General features: G+C 35.9%; 1 protein-coding gene across 1 annotated transcript in view; it reads right to left on the reverse strand.

Moving 5' to 3' along the window:
• BPTF (bromodomain PHD finger transcription factor) overlaps positions 1-24,750 on the reverse strand; it is a 57,303-nt gene that overhangs the window by 22,152 nt on the left and 10,401 nt on the right. The window contains exons 2-16 of the mRNA XM_010287262.1: positions 22,270-23,092; positions 14,368-14,591; positions 13,446-13,646; positions 12,666-12,854; positions 9,845-10,018; positions 9,554-9,729; positions 7,972-8,327; positions 7,547-7,678; positions 6,877-7,006; positions 5,957-6,092; positions 4,483-4,704; positions 1,776-4,182; positions 1,421-1,545; positions 1,054-1,182; positions 589-739 (exon numbers count right to left, since the gene is read on the reverse strand). Of these exons, the coding sequence (XP_010285564.1) occupies positions 589-739; positions 1,054-1,182; positions 1,421-1,545; positions 1,776-4,182; positions 4,483-4,704; positions 5,957-6,092; positions 6,877-7,006; positions 7,547-7,678; positions 7,972-8,327; positions 9,554-9,729; positions 9,845-10,018; positions 12,666-12,854; positions 13,446-13,646; positions 14,368-14,591; positions 22,270-23,092 (5,575 nt within the window). The remainder of the gene's footprint in view (positions 1-588; positions 740-1,053; positions 1,183-1,420; positions 1,546-1,775; positions 4,183-4,482; positions 4,705-5,956; positions 6,093-6,876; positions 7,007-7,546; positions 7,679-7,971; positions 8,328-9,553; positions 9,730-9,844; positions 10,019-12,665; positions 12,855-13,445; positions 13,647-14,367; positions 14,592-22,269; positions 23,093-24,750) is intronic.

The raw sequence follows: 24,750 nt of genomic DNA on the forward strand, positions 1-24,750 counted from the left end.
AACTACTGCAACACCTTACAAGAAACTATTAATCAAAACTGGAATTTATAATTACATCTGAGACTGCAAACAATCTATGTAATACCATTAATTTAAAACAATTCTTTCCAAGAAACTCAAAAATGTTGTTCCAACTCTAAGCATGCGATACTGAAAATATTCATTTTATGACTTGAGTATTTTCAGGCTGAATTTATCTTTACTTTACTTGTATACATTAATTTTCTTTGTATTAAAGAAGTATTTAAACACACACTGTTTAAAGGCATGCCAAAAGTAGCCTTCTCATGCATTATAGTAATAGCCTTTTAGCATACAACAGTGATTAGTTCATACGTGTGGAAAAATTAGTATTAGTTCTAACAAATCAATAAGATCGGGATAAATTAGTTTTGGTACTGGCAAATAGTTTAGCTTTACAACTTTAAGCTTGACTATAATTATCAAAAGGCACAGTAAAAAATGAAACACAGATCCGCTTTTACTGCCTGTAGCTACCAAGTTTGTATGCTCTAGTGGGAACTTTTATTTAACGTGCAAACACAAATTAAAACTGCTTTCTTTAAAAGCTCATTTGAGGTGGTTTACCTTTCAGCAAATGCCCTGATCTCCCATAGTTCCAATTCCTCCTCTGCTACCCAACTTTCAATTATAACAGGGCCTGTTTGCTTGGGTGTTTCTGGCCTTTTTGGCCTTAGCGCACTTGATCGCAGTCCCTTCCTCTGGGGTGTTGGAGTTTCTTTAGAGAACAGTCAAAACACACAGATTAAGCTCAATCACAAAACAAAACTAAAGTGCAAACCAAGGTTTAGTGTCTTTTTCAGTCTCATTTTATAAACAGGAAGGCCTTTCAGCTTCAGATAAAAATCACATCAGTTTGTTAAATGCATCTTTTGTTTCCCACAGGCGAATGAATAGTTCATGTCAACCTATATTTGCTCCCCTGATGGTCTGAATTAACATAAAGATCCAGTTACCTTAATTTCTGTAGGAGCTTATGGAAGGAGGGGGGAGGGGGGGAGGGTGGCAAGAATAATGTATAAACAAACATACCTTTCGGAGCCTCTGGTACACCAATGGGACAAATAATTTTTCTTATACAGTACTCTGACCGGATTCCATATGGACCAACATCTCTTCGCTTGATTATTTCTGTTGTTGTAATTTCAGTTTCAGATGTTTCTACAAACAGATTAGTCCCAATACATTAATAACAGAAAGCAAATGAAAGCTAAACCTCCAATCAATCCAATATACTCAAGCTAAAGAAAGAGCAACTAGAACAAACTGTTGACTAAAACAATTCAAATGCCATAGCTAACATCAAGCCTTTACAGAAATGCTTGGAATGAGTGTAATAGTCAAAATTAACAGCAAGAGCTTTTGCATTAAGAAACCCAGAAATTTAAAGAAATAATACCTGTACGTGTAGTTCCTCCCCCAGGTGGAGCTTTTGCTGCCATATCATCCCATTTGAGACATGCCCACAATAACCGCAACATAAGGCTCACTCCAGCCAATGATTTTACTGTTTGAAGTCGGTACCTAACAACAGAGTGTTTATATTTTAAAATCAAAATGTATTTAAAATACCTAACCAAACCAATGGGACAAGTGTTTTCCATTCTACTTTTATTGAACAATACAGAAAAATATAGAATAAGAAATAGCAAAATTTGCATTTCTGGGCACTAGCATGTATATCACTTGTATTTTAAAATTCAATTAGTTTCATCACATCCTAAACTTTTCCTCAAAAAATGTAAAGTACGCACCTCCAAGTGATCCCAAAAGTTGGCCTTGGGGATGGATACGGCCAGATATCCAAGGCAGGCTTTGCATTGTAATTGAAATACGGAACTTCTCTGATCCCTCCTTTTCTGGCCAGCTTTTTTAAGTCATCATTGGGTAAGACAAATATACTTTTTTTACTGCTTTTGGTAACGAATTTTCTGTAAGATGGTAAGGCAGTTCCAGAACGAGTTTTTTTGGGTCTTGCAAATTTCATTAGCTTCACTTTGTCTTTTGTAGAATATTCTTTGCTGACAGTCATGGAAGTCACCAATGTGCCTTCTGCGGTGGTCAGTGAATCGGTTACTGTTGTTGTAACCACTGTTTTACTATGCTCTTGTACAGAAATGACATCAACGTTACTGTCTGTAGCGGGAGTGGTAAGCTTAGTTACAGTGGTGGTGGTGGTTACAGTGGCTATGGCACAATTTTCTGTAGATGATACTACTGTTGTTTTCTCATCGTTAGAGGCTACAGTCTCTGCAACTTTAAACACAGTTTTGGATTCTGTAGACACAGTTGATGTTGTGGTAGTCACTTCAGTAATAACAGTTTTTATTTTGCTTTCTCCATTAATATTTTCCATTTTATATGTCTGTACACCATTCTGATCAGCGAAGTCACTACTCAAGCTAGATTCCTCACATGAAGTTACAGGCGATGGAGCAACTTTCTTATCCTCAGTTACTTCAGTTTCCATAGATTCTGTTTCACTATTGAGGCTATTTTCTCCACAGACAGCATGCGTTGGCGTGGAAGCAGTGCCAAAGGCAGATCTCTCGGGAGAAAGCTGGTTTTCTTCAGTTTTCTGCACATGCTTGGGGACTTCGTCTGGTGGCTGAAGACCCTCTCCAGATTCAAACTCAGGTGAACTCTGCAGACATGATTTAATTTTGTCCTTTGTGTCCTCTACCATGATGTCACCATTCATGAATGGTTTTACTGAAGATTCCTTAAAAGTCAATGGTTTTATTTCATGTTCTGGAATGGATTTATTAATATTATTAACTTTTGGTTCAGTATCACCCCCTGCCTTAGCTTCACAGGTATCTTTAACTAAGCAGTCATCATGTGATAATATTTTAATATCATTGTCTTTTCCGTTCATTTGAAATGCTGATTTTTCTTTTTCTATCTCAGTTTCTTCATCTTTATTATTCTTTTTGTCACTAACACTGTTTAGATTTGTCGGATCAGGATATTTGTTTAAGGTACTTGTCTCCACTTCCAGTTCCTGACCTTTCTTTTGACCGTTAGCCTCAGTTAGTTTAGAGCTCAGTGAATCCTCATCAACTTCTACCCCATCCATGTGTTCCAGAGTTTGACTTTCAACGTTTCTTTCAGAAATTAGCTCTGTTTTAAACTGCTCAAGATCTTTACTAATTGATTTTTGGGGAAATATAATCTTGTTTTCAGATTTACTTTCAGTCTTTACTGGAGCAATTTCTTCCTCCATTTCACCTTCTTGAGAGGACATTGGTTCAATACGGCTTTTTATCATACAATTGTTTTCTGGATCTTTGCTCTGCCATTCAGAATTCCCTTCTGTATCTGTTTTTTCAAGAGTGGCCAGAGCATCTTTTCCACAGCTGCTTTCAGTTACTACTGGCTCTAAGTTTTCACATTCACACTGAGATACTCTGCTAATAGGTAGGTTTTGTTTCAAAGGTTTTTTGCTTGTTTCTGAAACATCCCATTTGATTCTACCTTCTGCATTGGTTTGTTTCAAGCCATCCACAAAGGAATGCTCAGACTCTCCAAGAACCTCTTGTCCTTGACACTTATCAGCAGTCATAGGTTCAGGGTTGTCGTCTTTACTATCATTCTGAACGGAGCTTTCCCCTTCAGTGGATTGCGGAGAGTTTTCATCCAGTAGCTGGCCTTCTCTTTTTGATAGCCTGTTTGTCAAAGGCAAAGAGGGTTCGTCTGGCTCACCGGTTTTGGTACAAGAGATGCTGCTGATTGGCAAGCAGTCCTGTTCTGCATCTTCACTTTGGGTCTTATCTGAAGTATAGGTTTGATCTTGGGAAGACAGGTCAAACTGGCTTCCTTTTTTAACTTTTCTCATTTGTAGCTCATCTATCTTTTTCTGGGGGCTTACAGATCGAATGCCTACTGTTTTAGCACTAGCCTCCAGTTTCATCCTTTCTAGACGTTGTTTTTCTTCCAGTGTAAACTGTTTTATTCGCCTCTCAAGTAGCCCATCTAATTTTGATGATTTTACTTTCCTTTTGTAGCAAGTCCTTAAATGAAATCCCTCGCTGACATTGATTATATCCAGCTTACAATGACTATCTTCATTTGTTATGGGGGATTCAATTTTCACATCATCTACATCCATAGGTTCTTCCTTGATGACTTTATCATTTTCACCATTGATTTCTTTTTCCCCTGTAAGAAAGAAGTGACTCTGAATCAGTAAGCTCCCCTAACAATGAACACCAAACTATATTTTTACATTAAGTACTAAGAAAGAAGTGGACCTTTTAGCATATTAATAGATTTCAAGAAAAAGGGAACAAGAACTTCAGACATTACTACAAGGGATAATAAGCAATTATTTGAGACATTTTAAATGTCTTGACAAAACCTGTTACACAGTTTTTTAAATAGTTATTTCTGAGGTCCTATGCTTTTACACATGCAATGTTGTAATTAATAGCTAGTTTTGCAATAACTTAAGTGTATCACCTTTGTCTTTTGCGTGATCAGAATTTTCAGAAATTGTATCAACTTCTACTTTTTCTTCACACAACTTTTCTTCTTTCACTTGTACTTTCTCCAAGGTTTCTGAAACATCTGCTTTTTCTTTTGCTTGCAGATCATGAGAATCCTTTGTTCTATCTTTCTCTATTTTTACCTTAATTGGACCTTTTCGTTTATCCAAGTTGCACTTTTCATCTTCAATCTTTGCTATTAACAAATTAATTAAATGGTTTCAATTATTCAGAGTATTTTTTTATACTCTGCTAGATTTTAATATAATTAGTTTACCTCTCAAATCATTCACACATCACTACTGAAATTCGGAAATAGAATTAAATATAAAATGGTAATATCATCGATTTAGTTTAGTGCAATAATGAATAATAAAAAAAATAAACTCAAAGTCCAGAGATAAAAGTGTTTCATTTACATTTTTTCAAGACTCCATGTTCAGCTTTTCTTAAAAAAAAAAAAAAAAGCCCAAAACCCCCAAACACCTCAAAAAATACTCCCCTCCTCTTTTCAGGAAACTAAACACCACTCTGTGAAAACCTATATGCCTATTAAGAGCATATTAATTCAGACTCTGAAAATTCAAATATAATTTTTAATAATTTTGATTTCCACAGTTAAACCAGAATGGACTTTAGTATTCAAATGACTTTGTGCTTAACACTATAGTGGCTGTTAACTGCAATACAGAAAGCAAAATATATCTAATTTAACAATCATATAGACAACACTAAAAGCAGCAGCATCCATTTTGTGTTTGATCCAGTTAGAAGCAACAGGGAAAGTATTACATTAATACGTTCAGAAAGAGATAATTTTGATACGTAATATAGGGTGGGCTGCCATTTTCTAAATTTTAAAAGAAAACTCAAGATTAAATTTATTGTAAGACTCACACAGTTCAGGGTGCATTCTAAAAGTCAACTGTGCAAATTGTTTTTTTATTTTATATAAATCCTTGGAACAAGTAAGCAGCAAGGTGTGTTTTGAACTTTCTAGAGAAATTAATTTCTCTCCCCTTGTAAAACTATTGTTTCCAGATAAAATTTGTTAATAGTATTCTGTCAACATGGAGAGCGGGGAAAAAAAAGTGTATATATACTTTATTTTAAAATGTAAATATTTTGGATGTTACTTTTTGCTTGTGATTACCTACGTAATTTTTATCTACCTTCAATTTAGGCTATACAAAGGCTGTACAAAGCTGTACAAATACTACACACAACTTCATAATTGAAACAATTTAATGTAGCTAAAAAATGTCTATGACAACTGAACTGGTTATATCGGCACAGATTAGCAGAAATCTACAAAAGCTTCTCTGGAACACTATTTGTAACGAAGTCTACATAAGAAATATCACATACAAATTAACTGCATAACTGAATAAGCAATAAAAAGCAGTATGTTAGCGATTAAAAAAGACGTAAGCAATGCAGACACTTACCTGGTAGCAACTTTCTGTAATTTGCATTAGTATTTCCAGGCAGTTTGGGCAAAAACCTGTGGACATGTGTTTTACTAATCCAGCTCCAGCCACCATATCCTGTTACTCTATATTCCTCTCCTTTTTGCTTCCAAACCTGTTAAATGTTTTAAAAATAGTAGTTTTAATGGTGCTATTTGCTGCACTATTAATATATACATCAATTTAAAAACGTAAAATGATTTTTTAAAAAAGAAAACAAAACCTCCAATTTACAGACTTTTTCAAGTTGAAGTATATTTGTGAAATAATGTACTATCTAAAATTAAAGACATATCTGCTGATAATTGATTCTATCATAGTAATATCTAAAAACAATTTTCATTTCATGTAACAGCAAGAATCTATTTACCTAAAAGCTGAAAGATTATACCAGTTTTTGCATCAACCTGTGTGTTAGTTACAATAAACAAATTTAGAGCAAAGAACCACTCCAAAAAAAGTATTTACTATCTCCTGTAGGAGAATATAAAGAGATTTCTATAGTTGCTCCCGTCATATAATATAAACTTCCAAAGTAAAGGTAGCTAGGCTCGCTTTTTTGGGAGGGATTGGGCATGGAGGGGAGCACTGGACAGGGACAGACATACAGACAAGATTCCAAAAACCATCTAGAACCCCTCCATTAGGAAAGGCTGCATTTTGCAGACAAACATCTGTCAACTCAGGCAGGATCACTAAGAGCATAATACATGTAAAATTTAGTTCAGACCAAGATTATGTGCTTAAATAGGTAGACATGGTTCCTACTCCAATGGCAGGCAGTAACGCAATGACATTAAAATTTTAAGTTTAAAATGAAAACAGAAAAAGAGCAGGAAATCAACAATTCCTGTTTTTTTGGTTTTGTTTTTTGTTCTTCGCACAAAAGAAAACCTTACTTGATGTTTGACAGGAAATGTATATTTCACCCATGTAGCTTGTTGCATTGTTTCTTCTTCTTCTTGTTTTCTCTCTTTTTTTTTTACTTTCTCCTTCTCTTCTCTTTCTATTGCTGTCATTCTGCGTAATCTAATACACATAGATTTAAGTACCAGATCTTGTAAGCAAATATAAGTAGTCAAACAACAGCATATACTACCCCTTTGAATAATTTTAAATATCTGAAGAGGAAAGCCCAGTATCAGGTTATACGTATGACTTGCAACAGCAACACTGCTTTTTTTTTTCGCTATCCCAGTGAGGCAAGCACAGCTGCCTGCAACTCTAACTTCAGAACATTTCGTTTCTGCTTCTGTGACACAATGAGAGACAAAAGACAGACTCCACTGAACTAAGTGTGTTGAAATTTGCTCTACTAGTCTCCCAAAGTTTTATCACTTTGAGACTGTGGCTCAGATAAAGAAAACAAACCTGCTTTTTAAGAGCAACAACACTATAAAAATCTTGTCATGTATTTTCAGTGTTTCTGGTTGACAAAAACCACTTCAAGTGCCGAATGAATGAAAGAAAGACTGAATTTAAATATAATTCTTAAAGGCTTAGCGGAACTAGTAATTGTAAAATCAAGTAAAGTGCTCATATTAAAAAGGATGTTTTTGTTTGTTTTACCTAGTGTGCCCCAACGATTCCCGCCAGATTGGGAGCATGACAACTGGTTTAATTGCACATTCCAATATAGCCAGCGCTAGTGCAAATTCTCTAGGTTTGCTGCACATCTGAACAGCCTTAATCCAGTTAGACCTAAATTGGAAAAAAGATAAAAACCTGAAACATACACATGCACTAATACAGCATGCTATGTTAATAAGATTTAATGGTAGGATAAAACATCCTATATTTTAATACTTTACTCAAATGTGCAACCCTTTTAGCCATCCATCACAAAACACAAAGATGTTATCTTATATTTTAATATACTGAAGCACAGTGCTTGGAAATCACTGATTTGAAAAAACAAAGACCATTGCTTAGTAATACTGTTAGCAAAAATACAAGTAAAAGAAGAGAATATATTTTTTCATTTATTAATTTACCTGTGGGAAGCCCAGTTAGGGTGAAGGAATGATGCCGGGATATTATTTTCTAGCTGAATAATAGTAAGCCTCAAAGTGGATATGGTAAGAACTTTGGACCCATGTACAGACCCATTCCATTTGAACTCTCCTGCAGGAGTCAGACAGAATTTATGCGAGAGATGTCGTCTCTTGTCATGGTCCTCCCTGTGCTGGTGCTTGTTCAATGCGAAGGAATTAGTGGCGTATTGATTATGATAAACACGATACTTTCCCTCTTGCCCTAATTTGAAATAATTGTTGATATTTCCTTTCATCACAACTTCCTTCTTTGTGTTCATTCGGGAGACTTCACCCTGAGAGTTGACCACCAGCACCTTGTAAAAGAAAGATTGATTTTAAAAGAGTCACTTAAGTTTCAAATATTTCTATGTACTTACTTATGATTTAGGCTTCAACTGTCTATATATAAAATTATAAAAATACCTTGCAGTAGTTGTAGAAGCAGATAACTGTTTATCTGATACACTAAATATATGTACTTCATCACTGATTGTATATATTCCCAAATATCAACTTTAACATTAATAAAAAAGCCATCCAGGCTCCTGAGGAAGTCGAACAGGAACCCATTTTGCTGCTCTGAGTTATGCCTATTAAGAGACACAGCTTTGGGGAAAAAGCTTCACTAAACTTAAGTAAGCTTTCTGTGAAACCCCTCCTTGGTAAATCACAGAATTCATACAGGTAGCTAAGCAAACGACTATCTTTGACTTTGAAAACATGGCATGGACAACATCACTGGTCTAATTACTCGTAACTGAGTTCCAAATTTGAAAGGTTTGTGAATAATTATCCGAAATGCTAACTTACAAGGAAAACCAGTTAATAAAGAAAAATAAAATTAACACACCAAACAATACGCAGACAACTAATTGCAACGAACTCTTAACATTCAAACACTTCTTTACTGGAGAAACTGGGCTACTTAATAAAAAAACTAAATCAGACCACAAAAAAACCCCAACAACCAACCTACAGCCATACAAAAAAAAAAAGTATATTAGCTGGCAGACATTTAAGAGAGATTTAACTTTAGTCTGCATCAAAAGCAGTGCTACAATTTTGCAATGACCCTCTTTAAATGACCACACTCTGCCAGTACAGATTTGTATGAACTGGAAATGTGGCTATTATGTAGCTATTCAAACAATAATCAAACACAAACCACTGTCAAGTTGTTGTTTTGGCAAACCAGTTCTGAGAGATTTGAAGATAGAAGTGGGAGTAAATGCATATAACTTATTACTGGCTATATAGCAAACAATTCTCTAACTTTTATGACCAGCACGTTAAAGGAAAGGAGGTGCGCTGGGTCACTCCCGTATCACTCTGTAGATAGCAACTAGGAGAGCAAAAGCAAAGGAGAGGGAGAAAAAAGCTTCCTGCGATACTGCAATTTCACCATTTGGTAATCTATTATTACTACTTTTTTTTAAGTACATCCATAGTCTGCCAAAATTACTTTTTAATTTTAAAAAATATTATCAGTTTTCTAAAACAATTTTCGTACTTCTTTGAATTTTCCAAGATGTGCACAAACCTCTCTGCCTTCTTTATATAACTTATTTGCTTCATGTGCTGCAGCAGCAACCTGTTGGCTTTTCATCTGGCTCAGCTTGCTATCTGGATTTCGTAATCTTGTGAGCATTCGCGTTGAACCTGGCGTGCCTTTTCCTGCGCCTGGAGAATCACTTCTTTCACCATTAGATTTCTCTCCTGCCCAGGAAAAAAAGGCTTTTAAGAAAAACTTAAAACTTTTCTATTGATGTATGGGAGTTATAAAGTAAAAAGAAAAGATGCATAAAATGAAAGTTAGAGACACTATTATTACCTATGTCCTCTGAAGTCTGGGATCCTCTCTCTGCATTTTCAGCATCATCAAGCATCTTAATGGAGTCATTCTGCCCAGAGCCCAACTCACTACCGTTGCTGTTTTCAACATCTGAGTGCAGAGGTGCAGCAGATGAGCTGCTACTGTTGCTAGGGATCATCTGACCAGTTTCTTCTACAAAAGAACAACTTCCTTTTTAGTTTTTCTTTTAAATTGAGTCAATGCATTTTTTTCTAGTTTTAAATTTTTCATTAAAAAAAAGTCAGATGAACATCTTTTGCTGGATTGGGGATAAATACCCATAAAATATCAATTCCCTTCAGAGCATTGTATCGATTAAAGTATTTTTTGTTCTATTTCAAGCAGTTTCAACTTTTACAGCTCTGAAGAACTGAAATTCATACTTAGATGAAATATGAATATATTTTAAATACAAATTTTTTTTCTATAGATGTATATACATAGAACCCTCTACTGGGACTTTGTTTTCCTTTTAGAATGCAAATTTCGTTAAATTTGGTCTTCCTGCAGCTTCTGTGATTTTATCTGTCCTGATTTTCTCATGCTTTAGCTGTTTGTGAAAGCATACACCTTTCAGTTCCCCTCTAGTTTTCCACCAAGTCTTTGTTTCTTCTTAAGCACATTAATTCTGAGGAATCCCACAGACTTCAGTTCAGTTGGCACCACTCTGTATCTAAACTCCTATGCAAACTTGCCACCATCCCTCCAAACAGCAATGTTGTCTTGATTTTGTGCAAAAGATACAGCTTAGCTGTTTAAAAAATACAAATTTTTTTGTTTCTAGAATTCTTCCAAAACATCAGGGATTCTGTTGTTACTAAGAAAGGTGACAGAGCAAAAGCTCCCTTTGGTGAAATATTCACTCCTAGCAGAAAGATGATTAGGTAAATATTCTGGGATTCTTAGAAGATCCCGAACCTGAATGCATCTTGATTTCTGGCTTTGCCAAGTAGGTGACCACCACTGTTTGACCCATTTCCCTTTTTACTGAGAGGAAAAAGGGAACCATTTGTGGTGCCTGCTGTCTGGAGGAGAGTCGAAGCACTCAAACTGAACGCTTAATAAATGACTCTTATCCAAACTGCATTTAACAAGGATAGCGACAGACATTCTCGTCTAGCTTTGCATTTCACTCTTATTTTCCCCTTCTTTGGGGGTAGCTGTCTCACTGATACTGGTTCAGTATCTCTCCCTCCCTCTGAAATGAGACTCAAATGGAAATTTCTTAATAGGAACGCAAGTATCACTATGAATATAGTAAATTAGACTTGAAGAACCACCCTCTCCACACACATACACACACAGTTTCCTACAAAAAAAAGCCCACTAACATAAAAGTAAGCTAGAAGCTTATTGGAAGAAGAAAAGTACCTGTAAAAGTATAATAAAGAAATAATGATAAGTACATAAGTGAATCTTTAAAATAAAATATGAACCCATAAATGTGACTGGAGAGAAGTTACAGGATATGTATCTTTTCCATTAAACCTCTATATAGTTATTTTAACTTTAAAATGGAATAAAAAAATACAAGAACAGGCAAAAATACCTGGTCAAATATCTAAAATGTCTGGGGTTTGTCCTATGCACTAGGACATTGGAATAACCTCCCCAGGGAAGTGGTGGATTCCCCAACATTGGACACTTTTAAGATTCAGCTGGACAGGGTGCTGGGCCATCTTGTCTGGACCATGATTTTGCCAAGAAAGGTTGGACCAGACGATCCCTGAGGTCCCTTCCAACCTAGTATTCTATGATTCTATGATGTTTTCCATATTAAGAAAGTGTATGATGAGGCTTCCAGATTATGGATTAATCTTAACTTTAATTTTCTCCTCCTATTAACAAAGTTTATTACAAGGTTCGGATGTATTCACATATGCAAGTTCAGGAACTGCAATCTGTATCTGAAGGATATTCTGTAGGAGATAAAACATTTACTACCACTTTTAAAAGCATAACCCACTGAGTATGGCTACATCATAGAGTATTTTTAGATTTTTAAGAACTGCAAATAAAACTCATCATTTTAACAGTAATCAGGCATTTAGAATAACATTTGGTTATGCAGTAAATCTTGTAATAGAATATAATTATAACCGTAATATCATATCATTCTAAAATGGTACACCAATAATTTATGTTACACCTAATCAAGTCCCATTTATTCCTAAATCTAAAGTTTGGTGGTTGTGTGGGGTTTTTTGTTTGTTTGTTTTGTTTGTTTGTTTTAATTAAATAGTGTATATTACTACTTTTGAATCACTGACATGGCAGAACAAAACACGTTAATATACAACAACAGCCTCTGTAATTATAATTCTGAAATCTGTTTAAAATTCCTAGCATGACAATTTTAATCTTGACATTTCAGTCCGGTGGTTTACTCACATGAATGAAAATACTCTGTTAGTAATTTATACAGTAAATGACAGGTTAAAATAATAAACAAGCCAGCAGCAAATCAGAATTTGAAATAAATTTTGATAGGATGCTAACAATCATTATGGATCAATATGAAAAAATAAAATACACAGAAAATAGAACATAAAAAGCTTAGCAATAGTCATCTTTGGAAGGCATGGAAACAAATGCTAATGTCAGAGGACCACAAATTTCAAGCACTAGTTGCAAGAAAATTAACTTTGAAATGTTAATGACAACGTAGCAGTAAAGGATGGCACTGCAAGCAAACAGCATGAGTGATATACGCTGTGAATGGTTTTAGTGGACAAATCAGATAGAAAAACTTAACAGATTCCCCAAATTACAGAGGCATTGGTAACAGTGCCTTCTGTACCTGAGAGTTCCTGTGGGAGCTCTGATGCCACCTTCTTCTCTGCCACGTTGTTGCTATCAAGGGTTTCTGACTGACACCCCACTGCGTTCTTCCCTTCAGAGCAACTAGTCTCTCCTGCAGAAGGATTTGTGTTGTTGTCATCAGTGCTTGATGTCACAGAGTTACTTTTATCCCCAACGACTGTTGCCTCTATAGTAAAATGCACAACAAAACTTTAGGGATATTCTTTAGTATGCCTTAGGATGTTATTTGACATCATCCGTAAAAAGTAACTTCAGCAGCCTTGTTTGTCTGTTTGATAATGCTGAAAAACATCAAGCTTTCCCCTTTCCTTGTGTTTGGGGGTGGGGTGGTGGTGTCTTTGTTTGGTGGGTTTTTTTAGGTTTTTTGTTTGGTTTTTTTCTATGAGATAGTATTGTCTCAAAATCAAAGCACAAACTAATTCTGATAAGGAAAACTATGTTAAAAATTATGTAATATTGCTTACTACAAACATGTTGATCACAACCTATAAAAGCCACCTGTGCCCAGTATCTACAAGGTATCTACAAGCTAGCTGTATTTAACTTGAAAAGTAGGAAAATTGGTGAAATTACTTAACAAGAAAAACAATTATACAGCCACAAAGGAACTGACAAATATCATCTATTACTTAAAAAATAACTTAGAGAATCATACAAAAAAAATAATCACATTAGCACTTGAAGAAATGTGGGAATCTTAACTAAAGATTCACTTTACTTAAATGAAGTTGTTAAAGCACAGTCACAGTATCTTTACCTTCTGTTTTCACTTTTTCCGCATCTTGCTCAGTGGGTGTCTCCTCAGTTTTATCTTGGTCTCCAGATTCTTCCTTGCTTCTCTCAGCATCTGTCTGGTCATTATCAACGTCACTTTTGGTCTTTTCTCCTTCATCATCTGCTGTGGTTTTATCTTCCACTATTTCTCCTTTTCTTGCTCTTATAATGTCCAAAATTTCATCTACAATAGAAAGTATGTTGTCATCAGTAAACAACAAACCACCACCTACAGAGCCACTGAGCAGATATAACATGACGTAAATACTGTTTCTTTTCAATGAGACAAAAGATAACATCCAACTTCTTACTGCTTTTTCCCCGCTCCGTTAGAAGAAACAATTCTGAAGATTGATTTCTCAGAGTTATGCATTTGATGATGACTTAAATCCATTTTTAAACCTGAATATCTAATCTTCATGTCTTCCCTAGGACCAAAGTTCAAACCTTCACAGATTTATATTGCTATTTATTGCTCCAAGGTTAATTAAGAGGGTGGGGAATTGCAGAGGAGGTATGCATTCTTCCACACGTTCCATAATATTTGAGCTCTAATATTTTTGCTACTCCAATTCCCATTGGATTGTTAAATGATTATGAGGAGTTACATATATATATATATATATAAAGAAAAGACAGTACATCAATAAACATTTGACAGTTAACACAGCTCCACTCCAACACTTGGAATGCTCACAATCTGGCACACCCCAAGCATATCAAGAATCCAAATCATTCAGGACATCCTGTAATACATGATACATAGTCCTACAAGAAGTCAGCATTACATTGCTATGCTGGTACACCTGCATGATGCTTCTCCATCAACTTCTATAAACTTCTTAAAATAAACTAGTATATATATACACTGTAACATCTATTCCCATTAAACAAAATATCCTCACCATTTGCTGCAGAAAGGAAAGACTTGTTGTTGCCCCTTGCTTTGTTAGTAAGGTCTTCTGTCACATCCATGTGTCGATGAATTTCTTCACGCATTTCTTCTAGAGTTTTGCATAGGTCAGCTTCCCAGTAATCTTTGTCTAGGCATTCAATTAACTCCGCCAGCTGTATCTTTGTGCTATAGTACCAGATTTTCTTATCTTTCTCACTTTCTGAATCTTCCTCTCTGTTAGAGTGTTAAAAAAAACAACTTTAAAATATCTGGATAAATAACAAAAATTAATTATCAGCCTTTTTGCAGAGAACTGTTAAATGCCAATACCTGAATGTGAAAAAACAAATCACATGAGGACACTCATATGCACTCAGTTTAGTACCCAAATACTCCTTTCTCGCTTTTTTTATCCCCTTAGAAGTTCGTATGACAACTTCCCCAGGAAAGCTTTTGAAGAGTCTCCTTTAAACTGGTTTGTTCAATCTGACAACAAGGCTTATTCTCATTTTATTTAATACTATTGTAGCCAGTAATCTACTACTAAGTCTCAAACAATTTGCAATGAAAGTGGGTATGGCTCCAGAAGCCACAAAGGATAGTGTTTCTAGTTGCATATTCAGGAAACAGCAAAGTTAGGAAATTAAAAGTGTAGAATGTCACATTCATCAAATATTTTATATTAGCATCTCTACAGCATTCACCTGTGACAGCACCAGTAAGGGACAACAGAATCATAATACAATCCTTTGAAAAGATCAAGGGATTCCCACATCTCTTATCTGGAGTACTCCATGACACCATGAGCCTAGATAAAACTACTGGAGGACCAGAGTGTCAAAAGCATCTCAACAGGGCCACCAGACCCAAGTGAGCTGCATAAATATCTCAGGTACCAGGGTCTCCCAGCTCTCTTATGCTGGAGAGTGCAAGGAGGACGCTGCAAGCGGTTCTGAAGAAGGCTGCTTGATTTCAGCTTGCCTTGTTAGGTCCTGCTTAGCAGCAGCAGCCTGATTCAGGCTGGCTGTGGGCAGGACCACCCATTTCCACAATACACCCTAGCACTCCCAACACCATGAACGCCATACGGGGTGACACAGTGATTCATCAGCTTGGCCTTCACATGTAGAAGAGAAACTAAACTATTGCTACACTTGCACTACCTATAAAAGCATTACAGACCTATGACTCACTACTGATCCTAAACCAAATTGTCAATAGGAATGGAAAGCTGAGTGTAGTTTGAAAGAACTACCCCTGTAAGGTTTGTTTTGTGTTCCTCTCTACTGGCTGCCTCCACAATGGCTTATACATTAAAGATGGTAAAAAATAGCCTCACATTCAGAAAGCCAAACAACCACAAATCAAATTGATCATCATCTATCTACTATTTTCCACACTGTATTTATGAAACAACTGTAATATTCACAACTCAATCAGAATACCACTAAAATAAGGTGGTGAAGTTAATAATGGCAATGTTACTCAAAATTCAACTACTGATTTGTCACAATCATTACGATAAACAGACTTCTGGTTTTGATGATAAACACCGTATTTCTTTGCAATACACCAAGAACTTCTCTCATAAAGGCCTTTGCTCATGAAAAGCAACTAATTCTACTTCACCCATTTACTCTTCTAGGCTATCGGTAACTTTCTGTTCATTTTAAGAGGCTAGCATGGTTACGTTTGACAAGTTTTCTCAGAAAACAGCTCACTTCAGGAAGACTGCCCACATACTACACATCAAAAAGTAAAAGCTGAACATTGACCATAATTTGACTCTATGGAATATTCGATGCCTGGAGACTTCCATGTTAAAAAATGTTATTTAAACCATATTTCCTCTAAACCCAGAAAGTTATTTACTAACAATAATAGGAATGGCAGCACCTTTATTATTGTTTGTGAACAAATGCCACAGAAATGGAAGATAAAGGCAAACACCCAAAAACTTATATGGAAGGGGAGATGAGAATGCAAGAATACAGCTTTATACAGCAAGAGGAAAGAAAAAGATGAAACAAAATGGTTAACTAAAAAGGACAGGGAAAGTATGCCTTCTGAATCCTCCCTGGCAAATGTCCAATGGAAGTGGTGAGAACAAGACACTGGCAGAAGCAGCAATTGTAAGGCTGCTCTGCTCCTTACAAACATGACTGCAGAATATAATGCTAAGTTTATACTTCAATTATTTCTTAGCTCACTAAAAAGGGAACTTAGCCTTTCATTTTGAACCATTACATGACTATTTGCTAGATATATACACCATTTATACATCTTCTTTTATGGCCTAGATATGCAACAATATGAAGGCTTTATACAGTCTCATCATCCCATGAAGTAAGGCTGTGCTAGTACCCATATGCCAGAAGAAAAAGCCTTCAGTACCAGTAAAGGTATGCTTTATTACAGTTGTGCCAATAAAACGCAGAGGCACACTGTGAAGAATCAAGACAAAAGACCACAGGCTATTCTGCAGAAGGCACCTAGAGTGAGTTAAATCTCTCCGTGTGTGATTTGAGTCCTACCCATCAAAGAACTGCTCAGATAATATTCTAGAAATAGACAATGAGGCTATCCAAGAGTATTTTATTTCCCTTTGTCCTGGTTTCCGCTGGGATAGAGTTAATTTTCTTCATAGAAGCTAGCGTGAGGCTGTGTTTTGGATTTGGGATGAGAAAATGTTGATAATGTGCTGATGTTTTGAGTTGTTGCTGAGCGGTCAAGGACTGTCCAGCATTTCATTGCTGGCTTGCCAGCAAGAAGGCTGGGGGTGCACATGAAGCTGGGAGGGGACACAGTCAGGACAGCTGACCCAGGCTGGCCAAAGAGATATTCCATACCATACGATGTCATGCTTGGTACATAAAGCTGAGGTGAAGAAGAAGGAAGGGGTGGGGGGACGTTCGGAGTTACAGTGTCTGTCTTCCCAAAAAAACATTACATGTGAAGAAGTCCTGCTTTCCTGGAGATGGCTGAACACCTGCCTGCCGATGGGGAGTAGTGAACGAATTCCTTGTTTTGCTATGCTTGTGTGCGTGGCTTTTGCTTTGCCTGTATTTATCTCAGACCATGAATTTTCTCACTTTTGCTCTTCTGATTCTCTACCCTGACCCACCGTGGGGGGAGTGAGCAAGCAGCTGTGTGGTGCTTGGTTGCTGGCTGGAGTTAAACCACAACACCCTTCTACTTCATTTATACAGGGTTTTGAGCATAGAATTTCTCTTGAATTGAAGGCTGTCACAACCTTAGAAGTTCAGGAATTAGCATTTTCTCTTGACAAAAGCACAGACAGAAAATGAAATCACACAAGCTCGCCATTATGTATGCGTACGCAAAACTTATCTTTGGTCAGACTTCTTTTCAAGAGTCAGGTGTATGCCAGTGGAAGCCTTGGAGCGCCCATTACCAACTCACTAACAAAGAACTATCACAGAAAGCATTCTGTGCGATCCATTTTGGCAAAGTTAGTTAAGATTTAAATTCACAATGAAAACATTTAAGCTAACTTTCCCTGAACACCTTCTTGCACTGGCTAAAGGGACACTACTTCTACCCTTTCAGAGAGGCTATCATAAAAAGATGACGGAAAGATGCAGGCCTACACCTGGACTGCTTCCCAGTGCTTTTCTTTGCCAAGCCAGTCAGATTTACCAGCTTGGTACTGGACAGGTCTACTTTGTCTCTAGGGGACTCAGCTGAGTCACATACATTAAGTGAGGCCAAGGAAGGGAGAAAAGAATCACACAAATTTCCAACCCCTTTCAGCCTCCTTCACTACCAGGAACTATTCACTGGCAGGCTTTAGAGGCAAGTTTTAAGAATGATAAAAATGACAATACAGAAGATGCTAGAAATTTTCAAATAAAGTAATAATGAAGTAGATACACCCCTTCCTGAATTCCATGCTGATACGGTTAGAAACTGAAGAATGCAGCCAATTGCTTAAAGTAATGTAGTCAAATGAAGATCCAAAACCTTTTTAATTAATTGGAGAAAATAGAGCAGGACCCACTAAGAACATAAACAGCATGACAAATCTTGCAGAAAAAAGTTGAACCTGTTTTTGACCATTGAGGAGGATACATACAACTCAGGAATAACAATTTTGTGTCTTGTTTCTGCTTTCAAAACGAAAGCCAAACAATGTTTCCTTACCTTCTTTCATAAACATTTGACAAATCCAATGCATCTCAATATTTCTAGGAAGATAACTTGTTGAAACACTGCAGCAGTTTACTAGGAGAATGCAAGTCAAAGTTCTAAATTTCCTGACGTGTTAACTTGCAGAAATAACCTTCACAAGCAAAACAAGTGCAACTGACCCAGAGACATCATCCTAAATTTGTTAACAGCTTGAAACAAAGACTCACATTAATTTTCTCTTGCCTTTTTTTTTTAAATCTTGTCAATATTTACTCATGGAGATGTATGAGACCACCTCAGTGTCCACTTTTCCACCTTTGTGAAACAGACGAGGTGGAAAAGAGAAACAAAACCACAATGATGAGCTTAAACAAAGCTTATTACCCTCAGCAAGTGATGAACATGGAAATGAAAGTATCATTGAACAACAACAAGTCTACAAAGCCCGGTAAAAGATGGAAAAACCAGTGCTATGAATGGATTTAGAACATACATAATGGGAGAGGGGAGAAGTAGTAAAAAGCCCTAAAAACCCCTTTGGGGAAAAAAAAAAACCCAAGAATTTAGGATTTCAGTTCTCTAATCACCCTGGGCAAGATTTCAAATTGGTATTTGTGCAGGTTATTTTTAGATCTATTAGTTTCCTCTGATGTATTTGATCACATGGCATTGGTGAATACATGCTACTCATTTTAACAAAGTTGATATGATAATACCATTTAATGAATCTCAGGTTTTAATATTCGGCAGTTATCCTGGAAGTCATCCTTCAGTTATCCAAGATATCAGGTGTGGTTTGATCTTGTTCAGTATATATATGCAAAATGGTTGGTTTTGCAATACAGTATGCTTACTGAATGTAAAGGACATGAAAAATGAAAGTACAGAGATTAATATCTATATGAATTATTAAAGTTATATTTCCCTGGAATTTAGTTATGCAGTAAATACTTTTGTCCCCCTATGAAGTGGCTTTAACATAAAGTTTTAAAACACATTATGCATAAATTTAATTATGGCAAAGTTCTATGAAAAGTCTAGTGGAATTGGTTGATTCTATACATCCCACACTGCATTGTTAAAGAGTACTACTGCTGCAGATCCACCAGAACAACACTATCTGTTTATTCTTCCAGTTCCATCAGGAGGATTTGAAAACTTTTTTAATCCAAACCACATTCTTCAGAGATGCACAGGTACATCTACACACCAGAAGGCATGATATCTAATGGCAAAAGGAAGGATAGAGACAAGCAGGGAAAGAATCTTTCAACCTAGATGATCCGTATAAGAACACAAAAGAAAGTCAGGAAACAATTAATGGATGAACTGTATTTCTTCTTGTCTTTTTAAACATAAAAATACTTTCCTATTTAATTTTTGAAATATTTTAATCACTAACAAAAAAAAAAAATCAGTAAAATGGACAATCCCGTAAAGCTTTTCCTTTTGCTGTATTGTTTACAGTTCTCATCTATTTTGATTTGAAATGGAATACTAATAAGTTTTCTCTTTAAATAAATCCCGATTAGGATACATTCATACAACTTGATTTATGATTTCTGAAACAAATCATTTGCTCACTGAACTCCTAACAGGAATGCAAAATAACAAAAAAAAAAAAATTCAAGACATTTAAGCTTTGAAGATGTCTTTTTTAGTCCAGTTAAAATTACTACCAATATGCTAGAAAGAACTTTCAATGTGTAGATTGCAAAGGATCAAGAATCAATTGCCTGATAAATTTTAGTTTAAAGTATGTTGAAGTACTACCTGTATCATAACCTTCTGAACATCAAATATCCCATTGCATTGGGAAAAAACATTGTTTCATAGATCAAGTTTAGTCAAAAATAATTACCAACCTGCCTACATATTGGGGAGGAAAAAAGCCTGCCTATTTATCTTCAAATAACTTCCTCAGTGAGTGACGCTCTGGGTTTTTTATGTTAATACCCAGAGCTCTAATGGCAAGCAGAATATAGTTGTTCTGCCAGTACAGTAAAGCAGTGAGACAAACCCATCTTTAGAATAGCCTTTTCCTCAAGAAAGGAAAGATACAAAAACCATGCACAGAGGAGACTACCTATAAGTTATTGAAGCACGGGTAATTGGAGCAAAGAGAGTATCAGCTACACGTCTTTCACAACCAGGCTTTTTGTGAAAAATCAAACTTTCAATTCATTTTCTGGAAACAGAAGTTAGAAAATTACGTATGAGGCAATGGAAAAATTAGGATATCAACAGCTTGAGGCTGACCATCACATCCTGCCGAACCATCTGAAAGATACACCACATACTGCAGAGCATGTGACAGAGTAGAAACACAGAGTATAAAAAAAAAATGTAAGAGTATAAAAAATTCCCTGCATCTTTTAAAAGATTACTTGACACTACTGTGGCATTTATAACCCAAGGAAACTAAAAATAATCAGACTTGGACTCTTGTTTTACAAGCGTGAAAGAACAACACCGGAAACAAAGAGCAGCAATAGTTAATACTTAAAGCGTCAGTTAACAATACATTAGGGCACTGTATTTTAAATGTAAGAGTATAAAAAATTCCCTGCATCTTTTAAAAGATTACTTGACACTACTGTGGCATTTATAACCCAAGGAAACTAAAAATAATCAGACTTGGACTCTTGTTTTACAAGCGTGAAAGAACAACACCGGAAACAAAGAGCAGCAATAGTTAATACTTAAAGCGTCAGTTAACAATACATTAGGGCACTGTATTTTAAAGGACTAAAATGAGTCCTTAGAATTGTCTTGTTTGCAAGATATAACTCCATCCACAGTCCTCACAATCCCTTTTAAAGACACTGGCTAATAACTTAACATTCACTGTAATCTGTTTTGTATGAAATTCTGTTAAGGTATCCAGCTGTAGCTTATTTTCTCCATAATACTGAATGGAAAATTGTATTTCAAGAAATCTAGCAAAACCTCTTCATTTTTCCCAGATTTACAATATCATTAATTTCACTTAAATACTATTTCTCCTCCATTATGAGAACAATTACGTAAGAACCGTCTTTTATAAGAAAAAAACCTGTCTTTAGCTATTTGCCTGTGAAAAATGTAGAAGTATTTTTATAATTTCAGATTCAACTTTTCAGGTAAAAAAAGACAGGGCACAATGCCCTCACTAACAAGGGTTCAATTACTATTAATGTATCTCAGGACCAACCAGTGACAGGCATTTCTTGCTAATTTGACTTTGTGTACACCTATAAAAGCATTCACATACAATATTTTTTGTATTTCTAGTTAAGAGCTATGGTGAACATCTTTGAGTGCCTCTAAAGGTCTTAGCCTCAAAGGCAGACTCTCAAACCAGTACCAGTATCTAACAGCCAAATACTATCTAAGCAGGTAATAGTATACCGAAACTAGTGTCCTATACACCATGTGATCACCAAAAGAGTTAAACTACTCTTCAGTGTCTTTTACAAGACTGGAGAGTTCTTATTAAAATTCCCTTTCTTTTCCTCACATTCATGTGTTTTAGGCACATAAAAATTAAGTCAGAGGCCCTGGTATTTTTCCCCTTTTAGATTATGAGAATATTTGGTTTGGAGAAAATTAATGGATTAATTATGTGGTCTTTAGAAATCTACTTACAAAACAGCAAGCAATGGTCTTATCTAAAGAAAGAACAATTTTAAGATGGCAACAGCAATTTACAGAATATATTAAAAATAATTCAGTAACAAAAATTTTTGTTCAGAAAATACAAAATTATTAATTTACTTACATAATGATTCTTCTGTTCAGGAACCAGTATTTTCGTCTATGCCTGTCATATCCAATAGGTTCATGCCGAATGTAAGGTTTGTTTTTTTGGATTTCAGCAACACAGTCAGTTACTCCAGGCACCTTATGTGCTACGCAGACCTCACACTGCCATTCATCTTCTGGTACCTCTTCAAGAGGTGGTTTCACGCACTCCAAATGGTACACAGCTGAACATGTTTCACAGCAAAGCAAATCCCCAAGTTTGTGACAAACCCTACAATGATCATCATACTGAATAACACCTTCTGACATTAACTCTTCACGTGCAATGTTTGTTGTAAGAAACTGATCCACTAAGAACTGCAGAACTTTGATTTTATTCTCTACTGGTCCATAAGGATAGTCCTCTGTCTCTTGGTAAGGAAGAACATGATGGTATTCCTTGTCACTCTCACAATATACCCGCAGAACCTCTGGCCACGTCATTCCATCTATGAAATACAAAGTGGAATTAACGCTATCTTTGAGGTCAGCAGGTCCAAAGGTAGTATTTGAAGTGTCTTCTTCACGTAAAACTGCTTTTAAAAGCACTATATGCATCTCTGCCATAAGTGTGCACTGCTCTTGACTTACCAGAGCAGCACAGAAGTCCTCAAAACGAAAAGGAGAGAGGCGTAAAACAGTGCCAAAGTTCCTTAGTACCTCATAGATGGCAATAACATTCATTATATGCTCACTAGGCACCATTAAGTCCTCTGAGGATTTAGGAAACTCCAAGGGTGGGATATCTTTTTCTTCCAATATTGGAGAACGAGGACGATGCACTCTTTGTCTTCTCCTACCTGGAATAAAAAACAACAATAAGAATTTGCCATTCACGGGTCAACGTGTTTAAATATCAACCCTCAACGACTGTGTCAAACTTTCTAAACTATCGTAAATTAAGGATTCACATCTTCAGTTACATAAATGTGGTAATTCAGCTAATACTTTTATACTTTAATTAGCAGTATGAAAATAAAATACACAAGATACCTGAAGTTTTGCTTTAGTCACTTAAAGCAGTTGTATTTCCCATATAATATACATCTATTCAATCTTTAAAACGACGTCTAGAATTTTAATTGTTTAGTTTAAAAAGACAGATATTTCCCTCAGTCAAAATATTAATTTAGAAATTTTTCTCAGTTTTATTCAGCGTGACTAGTTTATCATGCCTTCTTGGAATTTTAAACTTGAAGAATCAAGCTTCAAACAACACATATTTTGTATTAAGATACTGCAAGCTATTCTCCTATCCAGCAATAGTATACATGAAAGATCACTTCAAGTAAATATCTTAGGACATCAATTTCAACCAAATTAAAATACAAAAGAGAACCTAAATCACTTTGTCCCCTGCTTTCTAACTGGAATATTTCTCCTGGATACCTACAAGCCAGAAACAAAAGTTAAATGTGATGTTTTATGAAAATACTTCAGGAACTCCCAGTTAAAAAAAACCCAAAACCCAAACACCACCACCCACCCTAAACCCAAACAAACAGAAAAAAAACCCCAAAACAAAAAGAAACCACCCCCATGTTTCAACAGAACAGGAGAGAGAGCCACAGAATGAGGATGTAGAATTATGGAAGGACAAAGCCTAACACAAAAAGCTAACCCAGAGAGTTGTTTCACTACCTAAAAGAAAAGACACTGAGCATAATTCCTTCTGTCTCAGATGCTAATTCAGATGAGACGCTACACTTTCTTCCCTTTAGTTCTACTATCCTTAATGCTAAGCAGAAGGAAAAAACAAAAAAGAAAAGTTTCTGTATATGGCACTACTCAACAGATGAAACATTTCAATCTTCTATCAAAAATAAGAGTATCCAGCTACGTGCAACTATTTTGCAGTTAAAGTACTAGGATGCACTCAAACCTACTTCCTTTTTTTTTTAAAAAACAACAACTTGAATCAAGTTTAGACAATAAAATCATCATCTTGGTTTAAAACCAAGAATTGAGATGAAAACTGGTTTTAGGTCCTCGAAGACTCTGGTAAAAAACTAAATTTCATAACTATCGATTCTACACAGAGGAGTGGTTGGCAGGATGCATTTTACTCACAGAGAAAATCCAAAGGAAAAATTAAGTTGTCCATAAGAGAAATTTCATATGCACACTTTAATAAAAAGTGACATATATTATGCATTGTGTGATCTGAGACTGAAGAGTGACACAACCAGTATTCTGGAATATTAAACTTCACATCAATAATTTCTTGATCAAATTCTGTGAGTAACAGACCTCCCCAAAGTGGTTCAAGAAAATTAAGAGATAAAGTAAGTTCCGGTCATCTTGGATGTTACCATTAAAAGGAAGTTGTTCTCTGTGGCCTGTGTTCAACCCACGCTACTCCCTCCAACACTCCCATAAATAGGAAATAAGTGTAATGGTGGCGGGGGAGACAACCTGCTAAGGCAGGCAGATACTCAAAGACAGAACCTGCTGAATC

The sequence above is a fragment of the Phaethon lepturus genome, unplaced genomic scaffold (genome assembly GCF_000687285.1).
Source record: "Phaethon lepturus isolate BGI_N335 unplaced genomic scaffold, ASM68728v1 scaffold10945, whole genome shotgun sequence".
NCBI lineage: Eukaryota > Metazoa > Chordata > Aves > Phaethontiformes > Phaethontidae > Phaethon > Phaethon lepturus.